Source organism: Branchiostoma belcheri, unplaced genomic scaffold, assembly GCF_001625305.1.
Source record: "Branchiostoma belcheri isolate BF01 breed outbred unplaced genomic scaffold, Haploidv18h27 scaffold8, whole genome shotgun sequence".
NCBI lineage: Eukaryota > Metazoa > Chordata > Leptocardii > Amphioxiformes > Branchiostomatidae > Branchiostoma > Branchiostoma belcheri.
Genome location: NW_017804464.1, coordinates 354,237 through 377,206, shown reverse-complemented (window position 1 = coordinate 377,206; position 22,970 = coordinate 354,237). Strand labels below are relative to the sequence as shown.

At 40.0% G+C, this 22,970-nt stretch overlaps 3 protein-coding genes across 3 annotated transcripts; all 3 read left to right on the top strand.

Annotated features, from left to right (window-relative positions):
• Positions 1-5,579: 5,579 nt before the first annotated feature.
• LOC109485995 (fibroblast growth factor receptor-like) lies at positions 5,580-11,947 on the top strand. Its single transcript, XM_019789691.1, has 19 exons — positions 5,580-5,688; positions 6,099-6,209; positions 6,310-6,432; positions 6,573-6,695; positions 6,811-6,936; positions 7,150-7,272; positions 7,518-7,617; positions 8,001-8,121; positions 8,355-8,445; positions 8,664-8,791; positions 8,907-9,069; positions 9,220-9,330; positions 9,691-9,869; positions 10,281-10,403; positions 10,527-10,597; positions 10,853-10,893; positions 11,238-11,334; positions 11,500-11,599; positions 11,805-11,947. Exons 1-19 carry the CDS (start codon positions 5,580-5,582, stop codon positions 11,829-11,831), a joined length of 2,067 nt encoding a protein of 688 aa, XP_019645250.1. The 3' UTR covers positions 11,832-11,947.
• Positions 11,948-13,397: 1,450 nt separating this feature from the next.
• LOC109485993 lies at positions 13,398-16,719 on the top strand. The gene is made up of 5 exons (XM_019789690.1): positions 13,398-13,437; positions 13,913-14,164; positions 14,507-14,764; positions 15,099-15,215; positions 16,013-16,719. The coding sequence occupies exons 1-5, from the start codon at positions 13,398-13,400 to the stop codon at positions 16,717-16,719; spliced, it is 1,374 nt and encodes a 457-aa protein (XP_019645249.1).
• A 183-nt stretch (positions 16,720-16,902) lies between these two features.
• Positions 16,903-22,794, top strand: LOC109485992 (fibropellin-3-like). The gene is made up of 10 exons (XM_019789689.1): positions 16,903-16,984; positions 17,292-17,402; positions 17,652-17,762; positions 18,466-18,579; positions 19,334-19,444; positions 19,602-19,712; positions 20,156-20,284; positions 20,488-20,787; positions 21,944-22,237; positions 22,493-22,794. Exons 1-10 carry the CDS (start codon positions 16,903-16,905, stop codon positions 22,792-22,794), a joined length of 1,665 nt encoding a protein of 554 aa, XP_019645248.1.
• Positions 22,795-22,970: the final 176 nt, after the last annotated feature.

Below are 22,970 nucleotides of genomic sequence, written 5' to 3'. Positions count from 1 at the left end.
GGACGGTTTGGTGTAGGTTTCCATGATCTTTCCTGTAGAAAAGTGAATAAACTGTGCATGATTCGTTCAAGTATTACAGTGAATGCGATATAAGAGTATTTAATACATGAGATCTGTACTTGTGTCGTTTATATACAATTTCTTATAATTTGTGATAATTTTATGTTTTCGTTTTGACCCATTTGATGGTTTCTGTGGTTGTTATTAAGGCTCCAGACGCCCCTGACATAAATTCATTTGGTATATGGTTAGGCCTAGACCTAATCGAGACCTGGACAACTGGATGTTCGACCTGCGGCGGCTTTCTTTGGAACAGATTCCTTTCTTTTTAATCTTAATAACTACTCTGTCTTTGATTGTGCAAATTGTGTGTAGCTCAGAAATGTGACTGACTTGATGTCAACACCGAAGGGGTTAGCCCATATGCACGATGTGGTATATACTATCTCTATTTGTAAGAATTCTAGGAATTTGCTTAAAATTTCGTTTAGTCCACAGAAAAGTGTTGTTGATATCCTTCATGTTAAATGCATGGAATTCTATCATTATTACATACGATCTAAAAGACTCGAGCTTTGGATAGTCTCCGCTTGTCCATGGACGTAGATTTGCCCCATGTACGGTTCTGAATACGCGTGATTGAGCATGGTAAATGACGATTCTTGATGGAACAGACCCTGTACTAACTGCTTTCTAACTTTTAATGAAATTTGTTGCTGAGATTAGGAAGAGAAGAAATAACGTATATCTGGTAATTACATTAACCATGTGATTTGTAGTGTAGTGTACCTGAACACCGAAGAGAAGCAAGCTCCCAACAACAAGCACCATGACGATACCAAAGAAGCAGCGTTTTGATGCGGTCACTGCCCTTTCCGTATGTCGACCCGCCATTCTTGCCTTTGAAGAGAAAGCTGCAATAATAATAAGGACCATGATTCACTATTAGTTTCATACTATTTTCATTTCACATTATAAATCTTACCCTGTACTAGAAATTGAGAGGGGAAGGGGCTGTTCCTACTACGCTACCGAAACAGTGCTCTACCTTTTATGATCCGCCTGCTAAACATGTAAAATCATCACCTGTACTGAATTTTCAATATAATGTCATGCTATAGCTAGTTTTACTAATAATAGTGTCACTAATAACTATAGTACAACCGCAACATAAGTTAGTATGTACTCGGAAATGATGGTGATTTTACATATATAAGTTTATATTTATATGTTTTATGTTATGATGTAAAATTATTATTTTAACGGCTGAAATTACTATTTACGTTGTGCTACGATACGATTTGTATTGCATTACTTGATGTAATGTCCTGATACTAGTAACACGTCAGTCCTTTGGCTGCTATTGATGGGACACCGTCTTTTGAGCATAAAAACTGCTGATATAAAAGTACAAAGAACAGTCGGAGCCTATAAATGGTTCAAACAGACAAAACCTTGCAATTGTCTTCTCAGGATAACTTCGTCAGTTGTTTGGAGTGCGATATCGTTCACCGTCTCGACTTTTTTTTAAAGTCTCTTTTACCCATTGTTCAGAATATACCTCTCACCTCTGTGCGTTCACTTGATCTGATATGTTTAAGTACTAAACATAGAAGCCGAAAACGGTAACAAGAGAGTGCTTTGACTGCTTAAATGTTCTTTAGAGTTTGTACAAGCGCTTAGTACTGGGGAAATTTTGTTTACAGTGCATAATGATTGTGTGTTAGTAACGTTTTGTATGGGGACTAACAGCCTAATCTAAAACAGTTTAAAAGCTCTTTTACTTTATTATGAAAAGTAAATACAAACGAGGGGGTGATAGTAGCTATAGTTTAGGATACTGCCTATACTAGTAATACAATATGCCTCTTGTTGTGTGGGAATTTCAGTGTCATGGACAAAAAGGCAATTGTGGTCTGTATTTCACTATTGATGCATTTCCTCCTCTCAGGTGTCTTTGTTTGTCTTTTCTGACTCTCTTGACCTTTTTGCCGAAATCTACGATTCCGATATAGCCTCTACCAGGCTCCGGGTGGTGTACTCTCTAGCGGGCCAACTCCCCTGTCTATTTGGCCAATTTCTACTCTTTCCAGCCACCTCCATGTACAGACAAGTTCCTGAAATCCTAAGTTCCTGTTACTTCAGGGATATATTAATTAATAATTAGTATTAAACGGCGTCTAGAAATCATGGGCAGAGGCCCGGTCCTTACCCAGGGTAAGAACAAGAAAGTGCTGTACCGTGACCTTCCCAGCAGTTTGTATAAAGTACTCTAGACTGCTTAGCCGCTACAAAACAAAGGTTGGAACAGATTAGCAGACTTTTTAAATATTTTTCTGTAATACTAGTTTTTACAGTACTAGTAACATTATCAAACCATGTAGAATGGCCCAGGTACATGTTACAAAGTCATATCTGCAACTTTAAATTTGGAAAATCAATCATGTATTGAAGTCTAGTAGTTTATGTTATCGAACATTTCCTGCCAAGTCAACCGTTACTACATTCTTCTCGTGTCATACTTTTTGTGCTTCACTGCAGCCAGAGTCCTTTTTAAGGACTAAAAGCACGAACACAATTCTGTTCTTTGGATGTTACATAAGTCTATAAAGGTACTTCTGAGAGAAAATGTCTGAACTTACGTTGTTGCCAGCATGTAGAAACAACAAAGGTTTGTGTGACCTTTGACGATTCTGCAAGTTTCTCCTTGAACTTGACTTTGTTGGTTCCTTCCACAAGAAGCCCAGGTCACAATTCAAAATCGGGGCCCGTGTGGCGCGTTTGCGAGCTGTTTTTGGGCACTATCGCACGGTACCTTCTCGGAGACTGGCGGGGTTCCCGACGGCTGCCAGCCGATTTTTGACCCCGTGCGGTCGCCGAATTGATTTTAACTCAAACTTAAGATCACCCCGGGCCCTGCTGAGAAAAACACGCCGGGACGAACCCGTGACCTCACCACCGGGCTTCAACAGATTCATTTCCATTCTTTATTCCTCCATCCAGGAGAGCCTCTTGCTTGAAATAAAATACATACATGCATGGACATACAATTTTATACAGAATTATTCTTTCACATTACACATTTCTAGAATAAAAGCTTACTAGCAAAGCAAAACTTTCCAACCATCAGAACTGATTACTAGTTTATCACGCTGTATGTGCGTCTCTCTCACTGGAGGACCAGCCCAACAACTGAGTCCTTAAATACCCACGAGACAAGTCAGTATGAATGACACTGTTTTAAGTATAAACTGTCGAAACGTAAGCCATTTTACATAAAATATCTTTCTCATGGCAAATGGTTAGAATAAATGTTCCAAACTATCATCATAACTGGACAGCCATCCAGCCTGATCATAATACATTGAACCAACCATCTGAACTGGTTACTGGTATATCAGGCTCTCACTGGAGGGCCAACCCAACAACTGGGTCCTTACTAGACACAAGATAAGTCAGTATAAATGGCACTCTGTTCGCTGTTTTCAGTTTGAACTATCGAAACGCAAGCCATTTTACAGGAAAATATCTTTCTCGTAACAAATGGTTGTTAGCGCACACCAGCGAGTGAGAGCTTGATATACCAGTAACCAGTTCAGATGGTTGGTCAGCTTTGAGATTTGATATCTAGTAAGCTTTTATGCTAGAAATTTGCAACTGACCTATGTACTGACCCGAAATGCTTTGACTCGACTTGTTGAGCACGTGCAATGAGAGAGATTAATACAATGTATTATGATCAGGCTGGATGGCTGCCCAGTTATGATGATAGTTTGGAACATTTATTCTAACCATTTGCCATGAGAAAGATATTTTATGTAAAATGGCTTACGTTTCGACAGTTTATACTGAAAACAGTGTCATTCATACTGACTTGTCTCGTGGGTATTTAAGGACTCAGTTGTTGGGCTGGTCCTCCAGTGAGAGAGACGCACATACAGCGTGATAAACTAGTAATCAGTTCTGATGGTTGGAAAGTTTTGCTTTGCTAGTAAGCTTTTATTCTAGAAATGTGTAATGTGAAAGAATAATTCTGTATAAAATTGTATGTCCATGCATGAATGTATTTTATTTCAATAGGCTGTCCTGGATGGAGGAATAAAGAATGTAAATGAATGGATTCTTTATTATTTGTCCGAATGCTAATAACATGCACCGGGTCGGGTCACAGAAGTTGCGTAAAGCAGCATACGACTACTGTCTGATCAACTTGTACCACTACTTGGATTACTATCATGAGGTTTGACGTACGCGTCTTCGAATTCAGCACATAATGTGTGAAAAATGTGTCTTTTGGTGTCGTTCTAAATGTTAGGGGATGGGGAAATTGTAGCAACTGTACGTGTTTGAAATAATCTGTTCCCATGCTGCATTAACAGTAGACGTTCATTTGTAGTCAATGATTAACCAACCCCAAGTTGCGGTCTGTATTATTTGCCATACCCGATAACACCATTGGCGGCCATTTTGCATGACCTTAGGACTCGAATGAGTATACCTGTGGGAATCGTGGACGTTGGATCTAATCTTGGCCCAAGTCGGTGCTCCTCATACTATGTAGTTGATACAGACAGCCTAGACATATCAGTGCCACAGCGAAACACCCCTTCTACAACTGACATGCACATTCACGCGCTGGTGTTTGGACTAGTCCTCTCTTGCATGGTCGCCCTCTCAGAAGGTGAGTTTTCTGTAGTACTGAGTTTGCAACTATCATACTTAGATTGCAAGAACTTATAATTAGCTAGGGTGGACAATTGCAGAACCATACCACGTCCAATATATGTCCCTAATATCTACGTTAGTTCTTCCTGTGCCTACGCTGGCACATCTGTCATCAAGTTTACATTCCCATGTCCTTCTATCGACAGCAGTAGTGAACACTGTACCATGATGTGTTTAGTTACATTCTACTGAACTCTTAAGTCTTCATGAAACATGCACTACAGGTTCGATTCCACTGGACTTCTTTGACCGTGACGATGGCTATGCTCTCAACAGACATGACGATGAGGTTATACGGGGAATCACTCCGGCCAAATGTGCCACGTTATGTCTGCAGGGAACTACAACAGTTCCCATTGGAACATGTCTGTCTTTCGACTACGACAACGACGGAGATGGAGCCTGTATCCTAAGCACGGCTAGCAAAGTCACAAACCCCTCGGATCATATACAAGGAAGTCCGATAACTAGATTCGACTACTATCACAAGAAAGGTAGGTTTCTCTTCGACCCTCATATCATTTAGCAGATACCTGTATACTTTCTGGCGAAAAAGAATGTTTCGTTTAAAACTTTTGACATTCAACCTCCACCAACGTTTACAGCTGATCTTCATATGTTTGTTACTCTTTGAATGGGATGTTCTTCATCATACACATTTTCCTGTGTATCACATGATACAAATTTGTGTGTTTTGAACAGATATTCTCCAGTTCTTCGATTTCTACGACAACAAAGGCTTAGATGGCTATAACGATGCAACAATCCCCTACGTAAGTGACCCCGCCGTCTGTGCGCTACACTGTATCCAGGGGTACGGTAATGTAGCGGCCGGGAGGTGCAGGTCGTTTGACATGGACAATAACTACAACAAGTGCGTTCTTAGTGTGGACAGCAAAGACACTGCCAATGTGTCACTGACTGACGACAAGACTGGCAGGTTCGACTACTATCAACGAAAAGGTATGTCTGACATCTGATCATAAACTACATCAATCAAGCAATCACAGAAGTTAAACCAACTACATAGTATGAACTTAATAAAAAACTAGATGTCTTACTTGCTATATTGCATGTATAGCAAATGTTATGATTATGGCTGGGTTATATGACTTAGTTGGACGTGAAATATCCCCTGTGTACTGACACTCCCAACACTTCAAATCTATATTTGGAAAGAAACTCTATGGGGTAAATCATTCATATATTTCCGTTTACTATTTAAGCCAAAATGATTGTGACCGTTTTCTGCTGCTACTATAGAATTATGTTGGAACTCGGTTATTTGCGACGAGGAACCTGCTATACTGTGAATGATCTAGTTGATAGAATTTGAACAGATCCTTACGTTTATTATTGTTGCCTGTATGCAGAAATTGACTTCTGTGCTGCTGCCCCCTGTGTGCATGGGACATGTACAAGTGAACTGGACCGGTACAGCTGTACCTGCGATACTGGATGGGAGGGGACTGATTGTGATACAGGTGAGTTTCTAAACTATAGTGAAGAACTATGTTTTGCAACTATTGACCAACCTACTTTGTCTTTAGAGTCAATCCTAGTCAAACATTTTTAACTTTACAGACATAGACGAGTGCACTACCGGCACTGACAACTGTGACATCCAGGCTACATGTACCAACACTGTGGGGTCCCACAACTGTACCTGCAATACAGGATACACTGGAGATGGAGTTACATGTTCAGGTATGCTTTTCTCCGTTTGAGCACAGCATTGTTTTACCTCCTGCGGTATAATTCTTTGTTTAAGTCGTGCCTTCAAGTCATATTCACCAAATCACATCATCATCACCATTCCTTTTACTACCAGCATATCTTCTTTACAGACATCAATGAGTGCACTGCTGGTACCAACAACTGCCACACCCAGGCTACATGTACCAACACTGATGGGTCCTATATCTGTACCTGTGATACAGGATACACTGGGGATGGAGTTACGTGTACAGGTATGGTTTTACTTCTTGTATACTGTATAGTGGTATACAAGTGTAACTTATGCCTACAACTCATATCTTCCAAATTACCTCAATTCGTTTTACTACCTGCATACCGTCTTTGCAGACATCAACGAGTGCACTGCCGGTACCGACAACTGCCACACCCAGCTGGCTATGTGTACCAACACTGACGGGTCCTTCATCTGTACCTGTAATACTGGATACATGGGGGATGGAGTTACATGTTCAGGTATGAAAGTGATGCAATTTTATACAAACATTATTAAATATTTCTGCATCATAAAAAATCAGGAACATTTATATATTACATGAAAGCTTTTTGTGTTGAGGTTGTTCATGACTTAAAGCTCTGTGTCAGTTGTATTTGTACATAAGCTATTTATCAAGATATGTCTTATACTCATAATTATTCAAATTCAAATATATATCTCGAACTTTACAGATGTAGATGAATGCTATACCAATGCTGACAACTGCCACATCCACGCAACCTGCTCCAACATGGAAGGATCCTTTAACTGTTCGTGTGATTCAGGATACCAAGGGAATGGTACATGGTGTACAGGTTAGCCATTAGACCTTAATGTACTACATATTTGGATACTTTATCATTAACTAGCCATAGAATCGTATGACACGATGCCTACCAGTGTTTTTTCATGTCTGCATAAAACTTATTTGGCTAAGTCACCATTAACATGTATGCTTGCTCAAAGTCTATTACATATTATTATTTACTTTTCTTATATTGCCTATCAGGCACCAAACCCGCATATGTTTTAACAAACTGTGTTCTGTATCGTACTCCAGAACAAAATGTACCTGGTGTTCCAGTGGTAGGGATCATCGTGGGTGTTGTAGCAGGTGTCTTTGCCATTGGTGCAGTTGGAGCGGTCGTTTTCTACTGCAGGTACGTGCTGTAACATCTATACCTTTTAATTTTCGTAGATCTAATATACTACAAGAACTGCAGATCTCGACAATATTTCTGCATTTAGGTAACGTATAGCTTAGAGTAACGTACCTATGTGATTATTACGATCTTTCTTCAGCTGTAATTTTTACCTTGCAGGATCAGATTCATATACCATAAGGATTTGTCATAACCTAAGACGAATGTAGTGTAATATAACATTTCTCTTATGATGAATATTGTGTTTATGTTATGAAGCTGTGAATTGAGATAAATATGTTATAACTAGCCTGTAAGTAGCTGCGGTGGGCCAACTATTAGTAACAGCTATTATACCGACAGAATCGTGATGCATGTTGACAAACATTTTGTATTTGCAGGAGGACAAATAAAAACGTTCCCAAACGAAGAGACGTACCACTGAAGGACATCACTGATCAGCCAGTGGCAGGTGGTGCTACAAACGAGTCATTCGATCCGGCAAATTCCAGAGATACATCTGTAAGTATTTTCCCGTGATAGAATTATTCGTCGAAGATACAGGAGCTACTATAACTACGAGATTTCAATCACTCTCACTGACTCACTCTGTCGGGACAGCCGTCAAATACACTTATCTTTAAATGTAATATTTCAATCATGCTACATGTAATTAGTACTATATCAATGAAGTTTTGTTTATATATATCCATAAGTCATTCTGTGCTAAATTCTATACAATTTTGTTTCCTCAGATATCTGGACTATCAAACCTCACCACAGTCGAAGACGTACAAAAGTTTCTAATAGACAATGGCCTGCAGGAGTGTGCGAGGGCTTTTAGGGGTATGGTTAGAATCATTATGATACGACTGACGTTTTTTCCTCAGAATCCACATCGCCAATTAAAACATAATTCATGGAAGTATTTTTGATAGATCTCAATAAGTGACATTGAGATTAAACAATATATGCAACACACCTATGTATTGGCACGAATTGTGTGATTACTGATAAATCCATTATATTGAATTGAATGTTAAGAACGTTTGTTTCGTGTACAGAGAACGACGTTGATGGAGAGGCGTTGCGCCATCTTGATAACGCGATGATGAAGGACCTTGTCCCTATGGTTGGACCAAGAGCGCGACTTAAAGCATTGCTACAGAAACTGAACGGTTCAGAAATACAGGTATGTTACAGATCATTCAGCATCTGATGTAATTCTTTCTTTGCTTGTTGTCCTGTTTTCAATTCAATCCATTACTGCCTCCACACACGCTGCAACGTTTGGTTTGTCGTTACAGATTTCGTCGGATTCACCGATCTCGACCCACAACTTCTGGGAAATCCCTCGGTCCAGTCTGAGCCTAGGCAGGCGGCTCGGCAGGGGGCAGTTCGGGGAGGTTCGCCTCGGAGAAGTCCGTAACCGACGGGTGACAACCACTGTGGCTGTCAAGACTTTAAGAGGTAAAAAAATCAGTCGGTCTTTGCAATGCTTTCTGGTCCAGTCAAATCAAAGTGGAAACTAACTGATTTTCTCACAAGTACACTTTTTTTAAGTTACAAGAATCATTGTTTTGGTTTTGACAAATGTCTGTACATCCAAAAATATGCCAGACTCTGCATCTGATAGTGACAAGAAAGACCTTCTGGGTGAACTGGAGATCCTGGTGACTGTTGGTCGTCATGACAACATCATCTCCCTGGTTGGAGCGTGCACAAAAGGAGGTAGGTATTGGGAAGACAGGGTGTATCTTCTTGATGAACTACATAGTCCATTTGCTATGGATGCTCATCCTATGATATGACCAGGATGTAACTTGTTATATATCTAATATTCACTGCAATCAAAGTTTATTTCTTCTGTATCCGTGTTACAGTGTTCATTACTCCATCTTTTATGACCTCTAGACCACACATGTGCATGTAGCCCATTTGGCTATTATTCGGGCAGGAATATACAGTAAAGACAACTGATTAATTGTAATTCTCAATATCTATACCTGTTGGCCAATACAGTCATGACTACTCAATCAAAATGTAGATCCTTGTCCTTTGGATAAATCCATATTACCATCCATGTTTTAGGACCGTTGATGATAGTTGTTGAGTACGCCCCTAACGGCTGTCTGAGGGACTGGCTGAAGACCAACTCTATTGCTAACTCGGAGTACCAAAATCAGCCTACTCCAGTTATTGACTTAGAGCAGCTCATCCAGTTTGGCATCGATGTATCAGCTGGAATGAGCCACCTTGCAGCCGTGCAGGTAACGTATCCAAACACTCATAATGTCTTTTACATAATACAAAATAATTATTTTGTAATATTTATTTTTATAACAGTCCTATCAGTCTTTTATTTATTTGGAATAGAAACCTTTGATCATTTGTTTATGATTCAATCATTAATTTAAATTGTTGCTTTGCGTGTTGTTTTATGTGTTGTTTTCTATGTTGGTGGCGACCTAAAACGAAGTTGTACACTCATGGTACTCACTTGATAGTTAAGTGGTTATAAGTCTTCTTAACTATCATCTATGGCTTTGCAATGATTGATATTGTCACACAATGAAAGCACACATCCTTCATGCACCTTTTTTTTATCTTAGCAGCATCTGAGTGACAATACAAATAATGATGTGATTTAGCCAACCCTTGCTACGAAATCCTCCCCACAGTGTGTCCACCGTGACCTGGCAGCAAGGAACATCCTACTTGGAAAGAACTTGGTGGCCAAAGTGTCTGATTTTGGACTGTCCAGGGACATCTATGAAAGTGAAGAGTACGTAAAGACTACACAGGTAAGGGCTGTGCAGTATGTAGCTCCCTTCAAGTATGACAATGTACTATTTTTGACAAGACATAAGTGTTCTACAACTTTATATGATGATTGAATCACAGCTGTCATTGTATATCTATCTCAGACCAAGCTCCCGTTGCGGTGGATGGCCTATGAGTCACTGTTCTACAACGTGTACACAACTCAGAGTGACGTGTGAGTATGAGGATTCTTTCATCACACTTTCAATAACCACCTCTTAGTTTTTGGAATGTACTAGAAATGATACTGATTTATATCTATTATCTTGCGGTGCATTTATTTTAGACATCTACAAAATAGTATCACTTTCAACTTCAACTTCAATCATGCTTGGAAATTTCAGAATTCGTACTTTTGTGAGAGTGTGTGCGCGAAAGTAAGGTACACATTATTCCCTAAGAGATTCCTAACTTGTTTTCTATTCTGTAGCTGGTCATTCGGTGTTCTCCTGTGGGAGATTATGTCCATGGGTATGCATAAATACTTACATTTCTAATATACATATTAATATCTACATGTCTGTCTAGAATTTGTGGATGAAAATCATAATATATGGAAGACAGGAACACCTGTATAGAAAAATTAAGTCCGAAATGATGATGCACATGTATTGTGTATATTCGGTATATATTGGCGTTTTTTTTTCATTTTCCTATTTTAGCATTGTCACATAACAAGGATGTAATTGGAAAGAGGGAAGGGGTCCAAACCTTTCTCTAAGCCCCTATCCAAAAAGCTTTCTCCATTTTTCGTGACGTATCAATATGCACATTTGTATTTGTGTTGGATTTAACACATTTCATCCACCGTGTAGGACATCTGCCATACGGGGGGATGAAGGGTAAACGGATGATGGACATGATCAAAGATGGCGGCCGGCTGGAGAAGCCGCTGTACTGCCCAGATGAACTGTAAGTATGCCCTTAGAGATAGTAACATCTCAAATAAGATGTGTTGGAATTACTAAGCAAAATTCTACCACTTGTATCACTGGGCATTGCAAAAGAATTAGGAAAGTAGCTACCAAAACATGAATAACTTCTTCTTTATCTATACATGTAAATATACCTGCACAGCTTCGCCTTGATGGAAGACTGCTGGACGACTCTGCCAGAAGACAGGCCGACCTTTCCTCAACTGAAAACCAACCTGGACAGGATCATTCAAGCACACAAGGTAACAGTCTGTATATATATTATGCCTGTTTCCTTCCATTCTTAAAGGAGATGAAGCTTCGACTTGTTTACCTTCTTTTCGATATATCCACATTTGTTTGGATGCCACCTGTGTCACATCTAGTCTAACATATATATCAATAGTATCTGATGCTGCACTTTGTTCTGTTCATATGTACTAAACTGCCTCTTTTTGTTCTCGTCAGCCGTACGCTTCACTACTTCATGAATAAGAATGAAGTGGAAACGAAGAAACCATGCTGTGGTCAACAGATGTATTTGCTTGGATGTCAACTTTCACATCTAGTTTATGTTCCTTCGAAGTTTGAATATTTTATCTTATATATAACAGGAGTGACATAACAATGCTTAATGAAACATATAGATGGAGTTTTATACCTAATTTCTTCCACACACCTTATAAAATGACTACCAGATGTTGGTATTTTTATGCTTTGACTGCGTATGTAAAATATAGGTGTGCTCTGCATTGGATTGACAATTTTGAAGAGCCTTGATCATAATGCATTCATATTACTACTACAAATATGTGTATATTCATTATATTGTAAATGTACTTTGGTAGGATTTTGTTCCGCAAGTAAGTCGTTAATGAGCATTTTCTGGAGGTCAAGTATTTGCATATCTAATGAACTTCAGGCCGTGGCTGAGGTTTCTTCCTAAACTGATATACATGCATTAGTCCATTGTTTGTTAAATGTCTTTTTTGAATAAATCTAAAGTGTTGTGTGATACACGCGCTCATATAATAGAGATACAGAGGTGACATTTGTACACTTGTGACATACGAAGCAACATGTATGTATGCAAACAAGTTATACTCTCCACGAGTACAGATTGCACTCAATACACGTATTTACAAGAATATCAACGAAATGTACATGTATAAGCAATGCTATATTTGGTGGTAATTTTTTCCGTATCCAAGTTGATATTTTCTACAAAATATAGGCTCATACACATTACAGCTCAGAAAGTAGGTCAAGGCAAAGTACGTTACTAGTGCCTTACCTCGGTAGAGTAAAATTACACATTAAGCACTCGTACACGTACTTGATTTGCTTAGTTAGAATGTGCCTAAGCCAACAACAACACAATTTCTCGATTCACTCGCTTCATTTTTTTCTGACTTGAAAACAAGATCACACTATGCTGGGCATATGCTAATCAGAATATGCTCATATTTTGGTTAGCCTGGGTACCATCCTGGTTAGTTTACGTCCGCTCCTACAGTCGACTGTAGGAGCGGACGTAAACTAACCAGGATGGTACCCAGGCTATATTTTGGTACCCGAACAGTTACAAAATGCTTTACATTGCACTCTATACAACAGTTACAGGAGAGAAAAATACTGTTTATTTGATGTTTTCGTGCCAGTAAACATGCAAAGTAATTGTTTGGAATGCTAGCTAGCTTAGTACGTGTAATTTTGTGACTCCATTTCGGTCTATTTTCTTTAATTTTTATATTTCCCGCCCTCTCCATATATGGAGTATTGGGGCCCATGGTGCTTACTCATGTCAAAGTGGGTGATTGTGTTAATGTTTGACGAAGTTCACCTCGTCACTGTTTGCTCTGTGTCAAAGCGCACGCGCACTACACGGACCACAGGAGGAAGTTAGTCCAAAGTTAGCGGAACAGCGCAACAAAACTTCCTCCATGTATTTAACCTGGTATTTTTCGGCGGATAGATGTAATCTTGGCTGAAATTACCATGGGAAGTTCCTGTGGAGTAAATGACCTAAAAAATTACCGATGCCTAAGAGGAGCAGTTTTCATGTTGTTGATCATTACTGCATTCACAGAGATTTCAGCAGGTGAGTGGAAAGCATATTTGATACAGAAATGTACGCACGTATTTTTGACACCAATCAAGCCATAAATTAATCACAAACGTGTTGTACAAGTAGAATGTCATTGCAGCGATATAAAAAGTTCTACACGTACATAGCTTTACATTGCCTATTCTTTCAATGCTTTGTTACCGTACAGCAGCGGGAGTGAGGTTGTAGGATGTACGATCACCTTCCATTTAGACGAAAAGAAAAGCCCGAGAGCTTCATAAGGGTGCCCGAATGGGAAAGATCACATTTACATAATTTATTACATACCTTTCAACATTGTTATAGGAAAAAGTACATGTATTTGACCATTTATCAATAAATCAATCGACGACACACAAAGTGCATGTTTTAAATAGTGTGTTATTTATCACAAGGATGTATCACTGTTGCGCATTAACTGCAGGGATACAGTAAATGCTAGTAGAATACTAATACGAATTACTTTTAGATTTTACAGACCTGTTTGTGCACATTCGAAACAAAGTCTTGTCTAGCCATGATGACGAGCTGATCGGCGGGATCACTCCTGAAGAATGTGCACAGAAGTGCCTGGAAGGAACCACTGATGTACCGGAGGGGGAGTGTTTGTCGTTTGACTACAGAAAGGTTGTCGGAAGATGTCAGCTGAGTAGAGATAACAAGGACACAGCCGGGACGGCACTTGATTATAACAGTCAGTTCGACCATTACGAGATGAAAGGTGAGAACACACCGTCAACATAATTATGAGAGATTGATCAAAATTTAACATCAAAGATACATAGGGGATACGTCTATTGCAATTTTACTAAACGTATACACGTTTGGCATGAACCTACGGTTGCTGTTTCGAGCATCATGGTAGATCCTCCTTTATTCGTCAGTAGGATACTTATTGATAGTGATGCACAAGAAATACGTGGATTCGTTTTGCTAAATAAGACTTACGATCGTATCAAAATATATCAAAATGTTTATTATTTTATTATCTCTATCATTTATTCGAAAATAGCATAGTGTCTTCTAATTTTAATTTACGAATTCAAACGTCTATGTGTTGCAGATATAGTCGGTTTCTTCTCAGAACACGCCGATCAGGCCCTAGGCGGCCACGATGACGTTATTGTCACCCCACCGACTGTGAGTCCCCGGACATGCGCACTGCGATGTCTGCTGGGAGAAGGAAGCCTCTCAGTTGGTTCCTGTCTGTCCTTTGACCTGGACAGCCGAGGTCCACGGTGCATGTTGAGTGAAGACAACCAAAACACAGCCGGACAAGCACTGGATTCCAACTCAAGATTTGATCACTTCCAACGGAGCGGTAGGTTCAACTAATCTGATATAGTATAAGCAAGTATGTATAAGTATAAGTATAGGTAAAACCATCGATGAAACTTGGACATCCAGATAATAAAGTACTAATAATAATCCGCCACCCAGGCGGCCTGTATCGGATTCTGTCTGCCAAATGGATACTGTCCAAATGGATACTTTTGCAGCCACCAAAAGATCTGCTTGGAGATTAATGAACCACATCACTGGTGAAAAGTAGAGGATGCTACTTCAAATGGCTGATAGTTTTCAAAATCTATCCATGATGCTCGAGTCACTGTGTGATTGTGCATATCACTAACCCTTCTTCCCTTGTTCCACAGAATTCTGTATTCCCGACCCCTGCGTTCATCTCCACCAATCGTGCACGAACCAAGTAAACGGCTTCACCTGTACATGTGATCCGGGCTGGGAGGGAGACTCTTGTGACACGTACACAGGTATGCAACTGTTCACATAATGTATTATCCAACATTATCATATAGCCAGGTGACGTTGACCAATCAGAAGGCTCCATTCCACATTCCTTATGACGCCATAATGTCACAAATAGAGTCAAAACCGGGTATTTATTCATCCCAATCCATACATTCATTAAACAACCCAATTAATCACCCGCATATGACCTCAGGTGACCCAATAGAATACGGCTCTAGTTCTAAAAATCCAAAAATAACTTAAGTTGTGTTCCATTGACCTCGGGTGACTCCCATAAGAACACCTGCTCCCTGCCTTTGACCCAGTTAACGTGAACTCTACCCAGTGACCTCAGGTGACTCCTATGATGGAACTATGTTCTATGTTCTATTCAGCATGTGCATTGTGTCACTTACTGCATCAGTTTGGATAGGCTATATGATAATAGCGTTAATGGCCCGCCCTTTCTCGGTGAATATGGTGTGATAAAGCCTTGTCAGTTGCTATAACCACCTCATAAAGCCACCTCGATCGCTGCGCTCACTTTGTGGCTTTATTCGGTGGTTATAGCACTGACAAGGCTTTATCACACCATATTCACCTCGGGGCGGGTCATTAACCCTTAAGTAACCAAGGCAAGCTAACGGGAACCTTGGGAGTTTTTAACAGAATGTCATTTTTTTCACTTTTTAACTTTGATCCCACTTTTGATGTAATCCGGAAGCTAAAGTTCAGTTTATCTATGAATTGTCTTCCATCATTCTTGATAGATTATCGTGTACTGTGACTGTCTTGAAATCTCATATTCCGGCTTCTCCAGGTACCATTACGCCACAGAACTGTGCCGACCTGTCCGCCATGGGAATCCAGACCAGCGGTACTTACCATGTCGGCCACCCTCAGCCATTCCAAGTGTCCTGTGACATGGACACTGATGGCGGTGGATGGACGGTCATACAGCGGCGCCAGGACGGGTCGGTGTCGTTCGACAACACGTGGGACGTGTACGTGCAGGGATTCGGTAACGTAAACGGAGAACTATGGATAGGACTTGAACACTTACACAGTCTAACGTCACAGCAGCAGCACGAGCTGTACGTGTATTTAGAGAACTGGGAAGGAACTACTAAGTTCGCGCGGTACGGCACGTTTTCTGTGGGAGATTCAACCAGTAAATACACGGTTACAATCAGCGGCTTCACCGGGGATCCGACTTTAACTGACGACTTGGCTCCCACAATTACACATCACAGCATCAACGGTAAAATGTTTACAACAAAGGATCAAGATAACGACGGTAACGATGTCAACTGTGGAGCTACATTCGGACCATCAGGCTGGTGGTTTCCGCCGAGTTGTGGTCTGGCCTTGTTAAACGGACAGTATCTGACCGGATGTAGCTCTAGCTCTAGCTGCACCAGCGCTCAGGGGATTGTGTGGAAAAATTGGCTGGGCTACAGATACTCACTGAAGAAAACAGTCATGATGATTAGGCCGAGCGGTTTCCCAGGTAAGTACAAGATCTAAAAGTTCTGATACACACACCCGTATTTTGTTGTTATTCTGCTACAATTGTTGTAAAGTATAGGGAAATGAACCATATGATAATTGTCATGCACGTGTGTATAAGAATTGTCTGTTATACTTATGGTTGCTGTTACTACCTTCTCCACAGCCTCTTCATTTAACACATGTCAGAATGGAGGCACCATGGCTGAAGAAACACCGGGAACTGGAGTCTATACCTGTACCTGTCCAGCAGGCTGGGAATTGACGTTCTGTGAACAAGCCGGTTGGTGATAAACTTCATTACGTGAAGCTCAGGGGTTGAACCTTCAACAGGATAGCCATGATATCATAAATAGCTGAAAGTCACTCATCCCAAAAAAAGGAATATTTATTGGATTTTGTAACAGTGACAGGTCAGTTTTAGTTTGGTAAGGTTTTGCTCGTCAAGCAAAGCAAGGGTACATATTTCTGATGAATTGAGATTCTCAGAGACCATTCAAAACATACTAGATCTATGTACAATATAGGGATCAAGACTCTCAAGTGCATCAAAACTAAACACCGTACCCCTTTTGTTTTGTGTGAATCAGTTAGTGATGAGTGCGCCTCGAACCCATGTACCCACGGAACGTGTGTGGATGGAGTCAACTCGTACAGCTGTACCTGTGAGGCAGGATACACAGGAGTCAACTGTGAGACAGGTAAGCTACCAACATCGTTGACAATTTCTGACCATTTCAAGTTGATAGTCATCTGATAGTGACACTTTTTGTATTCTGCATGCTTACAGCTGTCCCGTTGATACCCAAATAGTACTTCCTTGGGTTGCTGCATAGCATACACCAATCAATCGTTTTGATGTATTCATGTTTGTTTGAATTTGCGAAAATGTAAAGCAAATAAAGAATATTATATACAACCATTCCTGCATCCTTTTCTTTGTACTTCAGACATTGATGAATGCGCGCCCCGCCCATGTATCCACGGGACGTGTGTGGATGGAGTCAACTCTTACAGCTGTACCTGTGAGGCAGGATGGACAGGAGACAACTGTGAGATAAGTAAGAGAATTTTCATCGATTAACTTCTATCTGTCTAAACATAAACATGGCACAAGCAAATCACACATTTCTTTGTTGGTTTATGGTAGGTTTGATTGGCAGCTGTAGTTGGATAGTATGAAATGTTGTTAGGATTTGTTATTGCAGAGTTTTAACATTTTAATCAAAACATATATAATTTTCGACATACTCTGGTTTTTGTTTAGGGCATTCTGGCAAAATCACTTCGATTTCTGTCATTTGACTTTACGGAACCGTGTTGTTAGCCGTCAGTCACTAGCAGTATTTTATCGAGCGTTTCCAATATTACTAAACTTCTAATTATGATCATGTGTTTGAAGATTGACTCTGCCCTTGTACAAAATGATTACATCTTATGATTGAAAGAACTTTTGAAGGCCCGTGTCTTTATAAGATCGTATGGGAAATGCAATGAGAAATGCAATGTCCATTTCCCTTTCGTACCAATATTCTGTGCATTTGACTTATCGTATACGAACACTAACAACGACATCAATCGATAATAGGCTTATGGTATTACTGTCAGTAATATATATCAGAATCAACCCCCATGCTTTCGGCATGGACGTAGCTCAGAACAGACTTATACATAAGTGATATTTTGGTGAAAAACATAACGTTGCTTAATTAGCGTATTAAAAAGACACAATATGAACATCAAATGTTCTGTTTTGTATTTTAGACATCGATGAGTGCGCGTCCAGCCCATGTGGTGCCCACGGGATGTGTGTGGATGGAGTCAACTCTTACACCTGTAACTGTGAGGCAGGATGGGCAGGAGTCAACTGTGAGACAGGTAAGGGACCAGTCATTACCCACTACCAACATCGCTTGCTCATTCATCCACGTCAAGTTGTTTTAGATGCATTGTGTTCCTTGTTGTCTAATGTCAAAATGGTAAGAACATGTTTTCTAGATCATATTCTTTTTGATTGAATATTGACTTACTTGGTCTATTTAATTTTATTGGAAGCATAAACATGGAATAATAAACAATCAGATTAAGCTCTTAAGTTTCGTTTTGAAATATATGACAATACCACCCTTTAAGATGACAACAAATTTATTACCATATGTAAACACAACATGATACCCAAGTACCCGTGGTGTAATAATAGGACTGGGACCTAACAACTTCCAAATATTACATACTAGATACCCAAACACGCTACAAATACAAAGGTAATACTGCTTACGAATGGCTATCAAGGTGAAAACAGATTACAAACACTACTACTACTACTACTATGACACAAAACACACAAATTTCCTGGCACTACAAGAAATTTAAAGAGAGGTTGTTACCGACTAAATTTTGCCCTACACTTTAGGCTGATAGAATTAAGATAACACGTGTGTGCCTGGCTGTGCCGCTGACATATTGTACAATATTTCACCTCAACAAGAAGTTCGTACATAATAAATATCTTCCTCAAAATAGACTTAACCAGAAATAAAATTTTGCTGGAAAATATAAGATTGCTTTATTAGCGTACGTTGCTATCAAAAGGACAACATATGAAAATCAAACTTTATATACTACAATTCAGACATCGATGACTGCAACCCCAGCCCATGTATCCACGGGACGTGTGTGGATGGAGTCAACTCTTACACCTGTACTTGTGAGGCAGGATGGACAGGAGTCAACTGTGAGAGAGGTAAGGGGATTTTCATCGATAAACTCTTATCTGATTATATTTATATAGCCATCATGTTATATATACAAGTCCAATTCACGTTGTTCTAGTTTGTTTGAATTTACATACGTAAACTGTTACAGTACAAAATATTGGTACCCTTTGCCTTGTGTTTCAGACATCGATGAGTGCGAATCCAGCCCATGTACCCACGGGACGTGTGTGGATGGAGTCAACTTTTACAGCTGTAATTGTGAGACAGGATGGGATGGAGTCAACTGTCAAACTGGTAAGAACATGTCACTAGATTATATTCTATTTGTTTGAATATGATTTTGTCTTTTATCTTATTAAAACATAAAAAAAGACAGAGGGAGCTCTGAAAAAGCTACAGATGCAAAGGTGAGACTGCGTACGAATGTCTATATCAGGGTGAAAACAGATTAGAAAAATCTAGTACTACTGAAACACCAAATCCAAAATTTTCCTGGAACAAGAAGTATTTCAAAGGTTGTAATGGACTAATTGCCCTACACTTTTGTTTGATAGAATTAGAATAAAACATCATCACCCGGACGGAGGCGTGGCGAACCCCGTCTTGTATTAAGCTAACGAAAGGGTATGCCACCTCGTAAGGGGCGGTATAACCCCGACCAATACGGTCGACCGATGATGATGATGAGAATAAAACAACACTTGTTAAGTATGACTGTGTTTTATTCTCATCCTCAGATATCAATGAATGCAGCCCCAACAATGGACGTGGTCCGTGTGAACAACTTTGTACCAACACACCTGACAGCTTCACTTGCTCCTGTAATGATGGTTACGTCCTGAACCAGGATGGGCTACATTGTGACGGTAAGGATCAAACAGACAGAAGAATACATGTGTACACTTGTATGTGTGTATGTGTGTGTGTGTGTGTGTGTGTGTGTGTGTGTGTGTGTGTGTGTGTATGTGTGTCAGTGTGTGTGTGTGTGTGTGTGTGTGTGTGTGTGTTTGTTTGTCACCTCACCAGTTAGTTACATAACCTAATTCTTGAACAACCATCATCTGTCCAGCTCCCACTCAGATAACTGTACCACCACAAGATTCCGTGAAAAACGCAGGACAAGACGCCACCTTCTCCTGTAGAGCAGAGGGACATCCAAGACCGAGCATCACGTGGTACCATGGAGGGATCAGCTCAAACGGTGGTGGAGTTACAATCACTGAGGATACCGGTGGAACAAATCAACACACGTACAGAGAGAGCATTCTCACCATCACCAACCTGGATAGGACAGACCATGGAACCTACCGCTGTCAGGCGAGCAACAGAGGAGGTACTGAAGAAGTGACTGTCACATTGACAGTAAGAGGTAAGAAAATGACCATTCTCATTTCTATTTAGATTAACCTATTCTTTATTCTACATGGCGTACACGTACATTGATCGAGTACCTGTTGCAATCGTCACCAAATTCTTCCACACTCTTAGCAATGTGCAGGGTACTTTTGAGATACACCTTGGATGTTCTCAATGTCGTTAACCTTGATTGACACCGCCTGTACAGTAGATGATAGGTAGTATATAGTATTGTTATAATGTATAAATTCCTAGCAATTAACATTAGAATATAGCGTCCCAGTATGCAATACTCATGTTCTTCATACTGCATATCCTCTTGTGCATTTAGCCCATATGGGCAAGAACATGCAATAAAGATTCATATCATATCATAATAAGGACTAGGTACATGTAGGCAGGGTAGTACATGATATTACTATTACAGTTGTAGAACAAAATCTCACATAGCGCGTGCGCCCAGCATACATTCTTAAAGCCTTCTTAGTGATCTCTGCCTAACTAGCGCGTTAATTGATTTCGGCAATAAGCCGTGAGATACTATAAGATCAATGGATATACGTGGCATAGCGATTGTGCGGTAGATGACCGAGTATCTCATGGTCACAGTTAGCTATATACATGTATATTGGAATAAGACTTTATATTAGGCCACACCAAGTAAATTTTATGGATGACGTCCTTTGGAGACCATAAATCTAATGCGAGAGGGCGAAAAAACAAAACAAAAAGGGCCCTAAAAAACAAGATTAGAAATATACTAAGAGACGACAAATGTTAGGACACAAATTGAATGACAGTGTAACAAGAAGGAATTCTTTTATTCATCATCAAAACAGCAATAAATCAGGTGGAATAGCAGTTGTCATCCTGTCCTGTTTCTTTCATCACATTATTGCAGGCTTGCAGAAACAAAGCGCTGTCGTGACTCTTTGGTCATAGTTACAGGAAGCGGAATTTCTTTTTTTTTCTAGGAACAGGCCAAAATCAATGCGCGCGCGGACGTCATCCTTAAAATTTACTTGGTGTGGCCTTACGTATTGGAATAATATTTTATATTACGTACTGATTATTATAAAAATCTATTATATAGAATGCATTATAGTCTTTGTAAAATACCATCAATTTGCTGTCTAACCATTTGTGTATATCCACGCTTTGTAATGTAGAGAGACCAGACCCTCCAACGGTGAACAGTGGCTTGACCTTGACTACTACTACCGTCATGTGCACCTGGTCTCTCCCGGCCTACCTGGGGAATCTACCTGTCACCGGAAGTCGCATCCAGTACCGTGACATTAGGGAGCAACAATGGAACAGCATCATGACAGAAACTCCAAACACCAACTATGACATCACCGGACTAGATCCGTTCACCCTGTACGAAGTCAAAGTTGCCATAAAGAATGACCTGGGGTACAGCGATGATTCACCTGTGGCACATGTTTGGACAGCTGAAGCAGGTATTTCATACTGAATTGTTAGGTATTGCTGGTCAACGATCCCTAGTCTACATTATGTAACTTTAGGATGACCCAAAAAGTACATTTTCTGGTCATATATCTATCTGGTCAAATAGTCTTTGACGTCAAATATCACCAAAAATGCTTGGACCAAAAATATAATTTTGTAGAGCTGTAGCATGCGTTAAGTTCATTTGACCCTAAATTTCTACACATACAGTTCTGAAATCTAGATCTCTGCGATTTTTCTTTCAGCACCAGGCAGGGTTGAAAACCTTAGCCTACAAGGGATCTCTGCTACCGAGGTGAAGGTTATGTGGGATCCGCCCGACCCCATTAAACCTAAAGGCATCATAATTCACTACATGGTTACTTACAAAAGGACAGACGAGACTTCAGAAAGTTCTCCGTTCACAACAAATGGCAACTCTACCAACATCATGATCAACGACCTGGAAACAGATAAGAACTACACCGTGAATGTCTGGGGTGTGACATCGGGAGGGCCTGGGCAGGTGGCAGACATAACGTTCCTGTTCGAATACAGTAAGATATAAAACTACTATTTTGCCATTATTATGATTATGGCAATGTTGCTTAAGCAATGTATGCATAGGATATATATGCCTATCCATAGATGTAAAATTGACATACTGTTTAAGTTACACATGTAAACGTACAATTTATTTTTCAGAAATCAATTCATGTATTTCTTTGCAATAAGATTAGATAA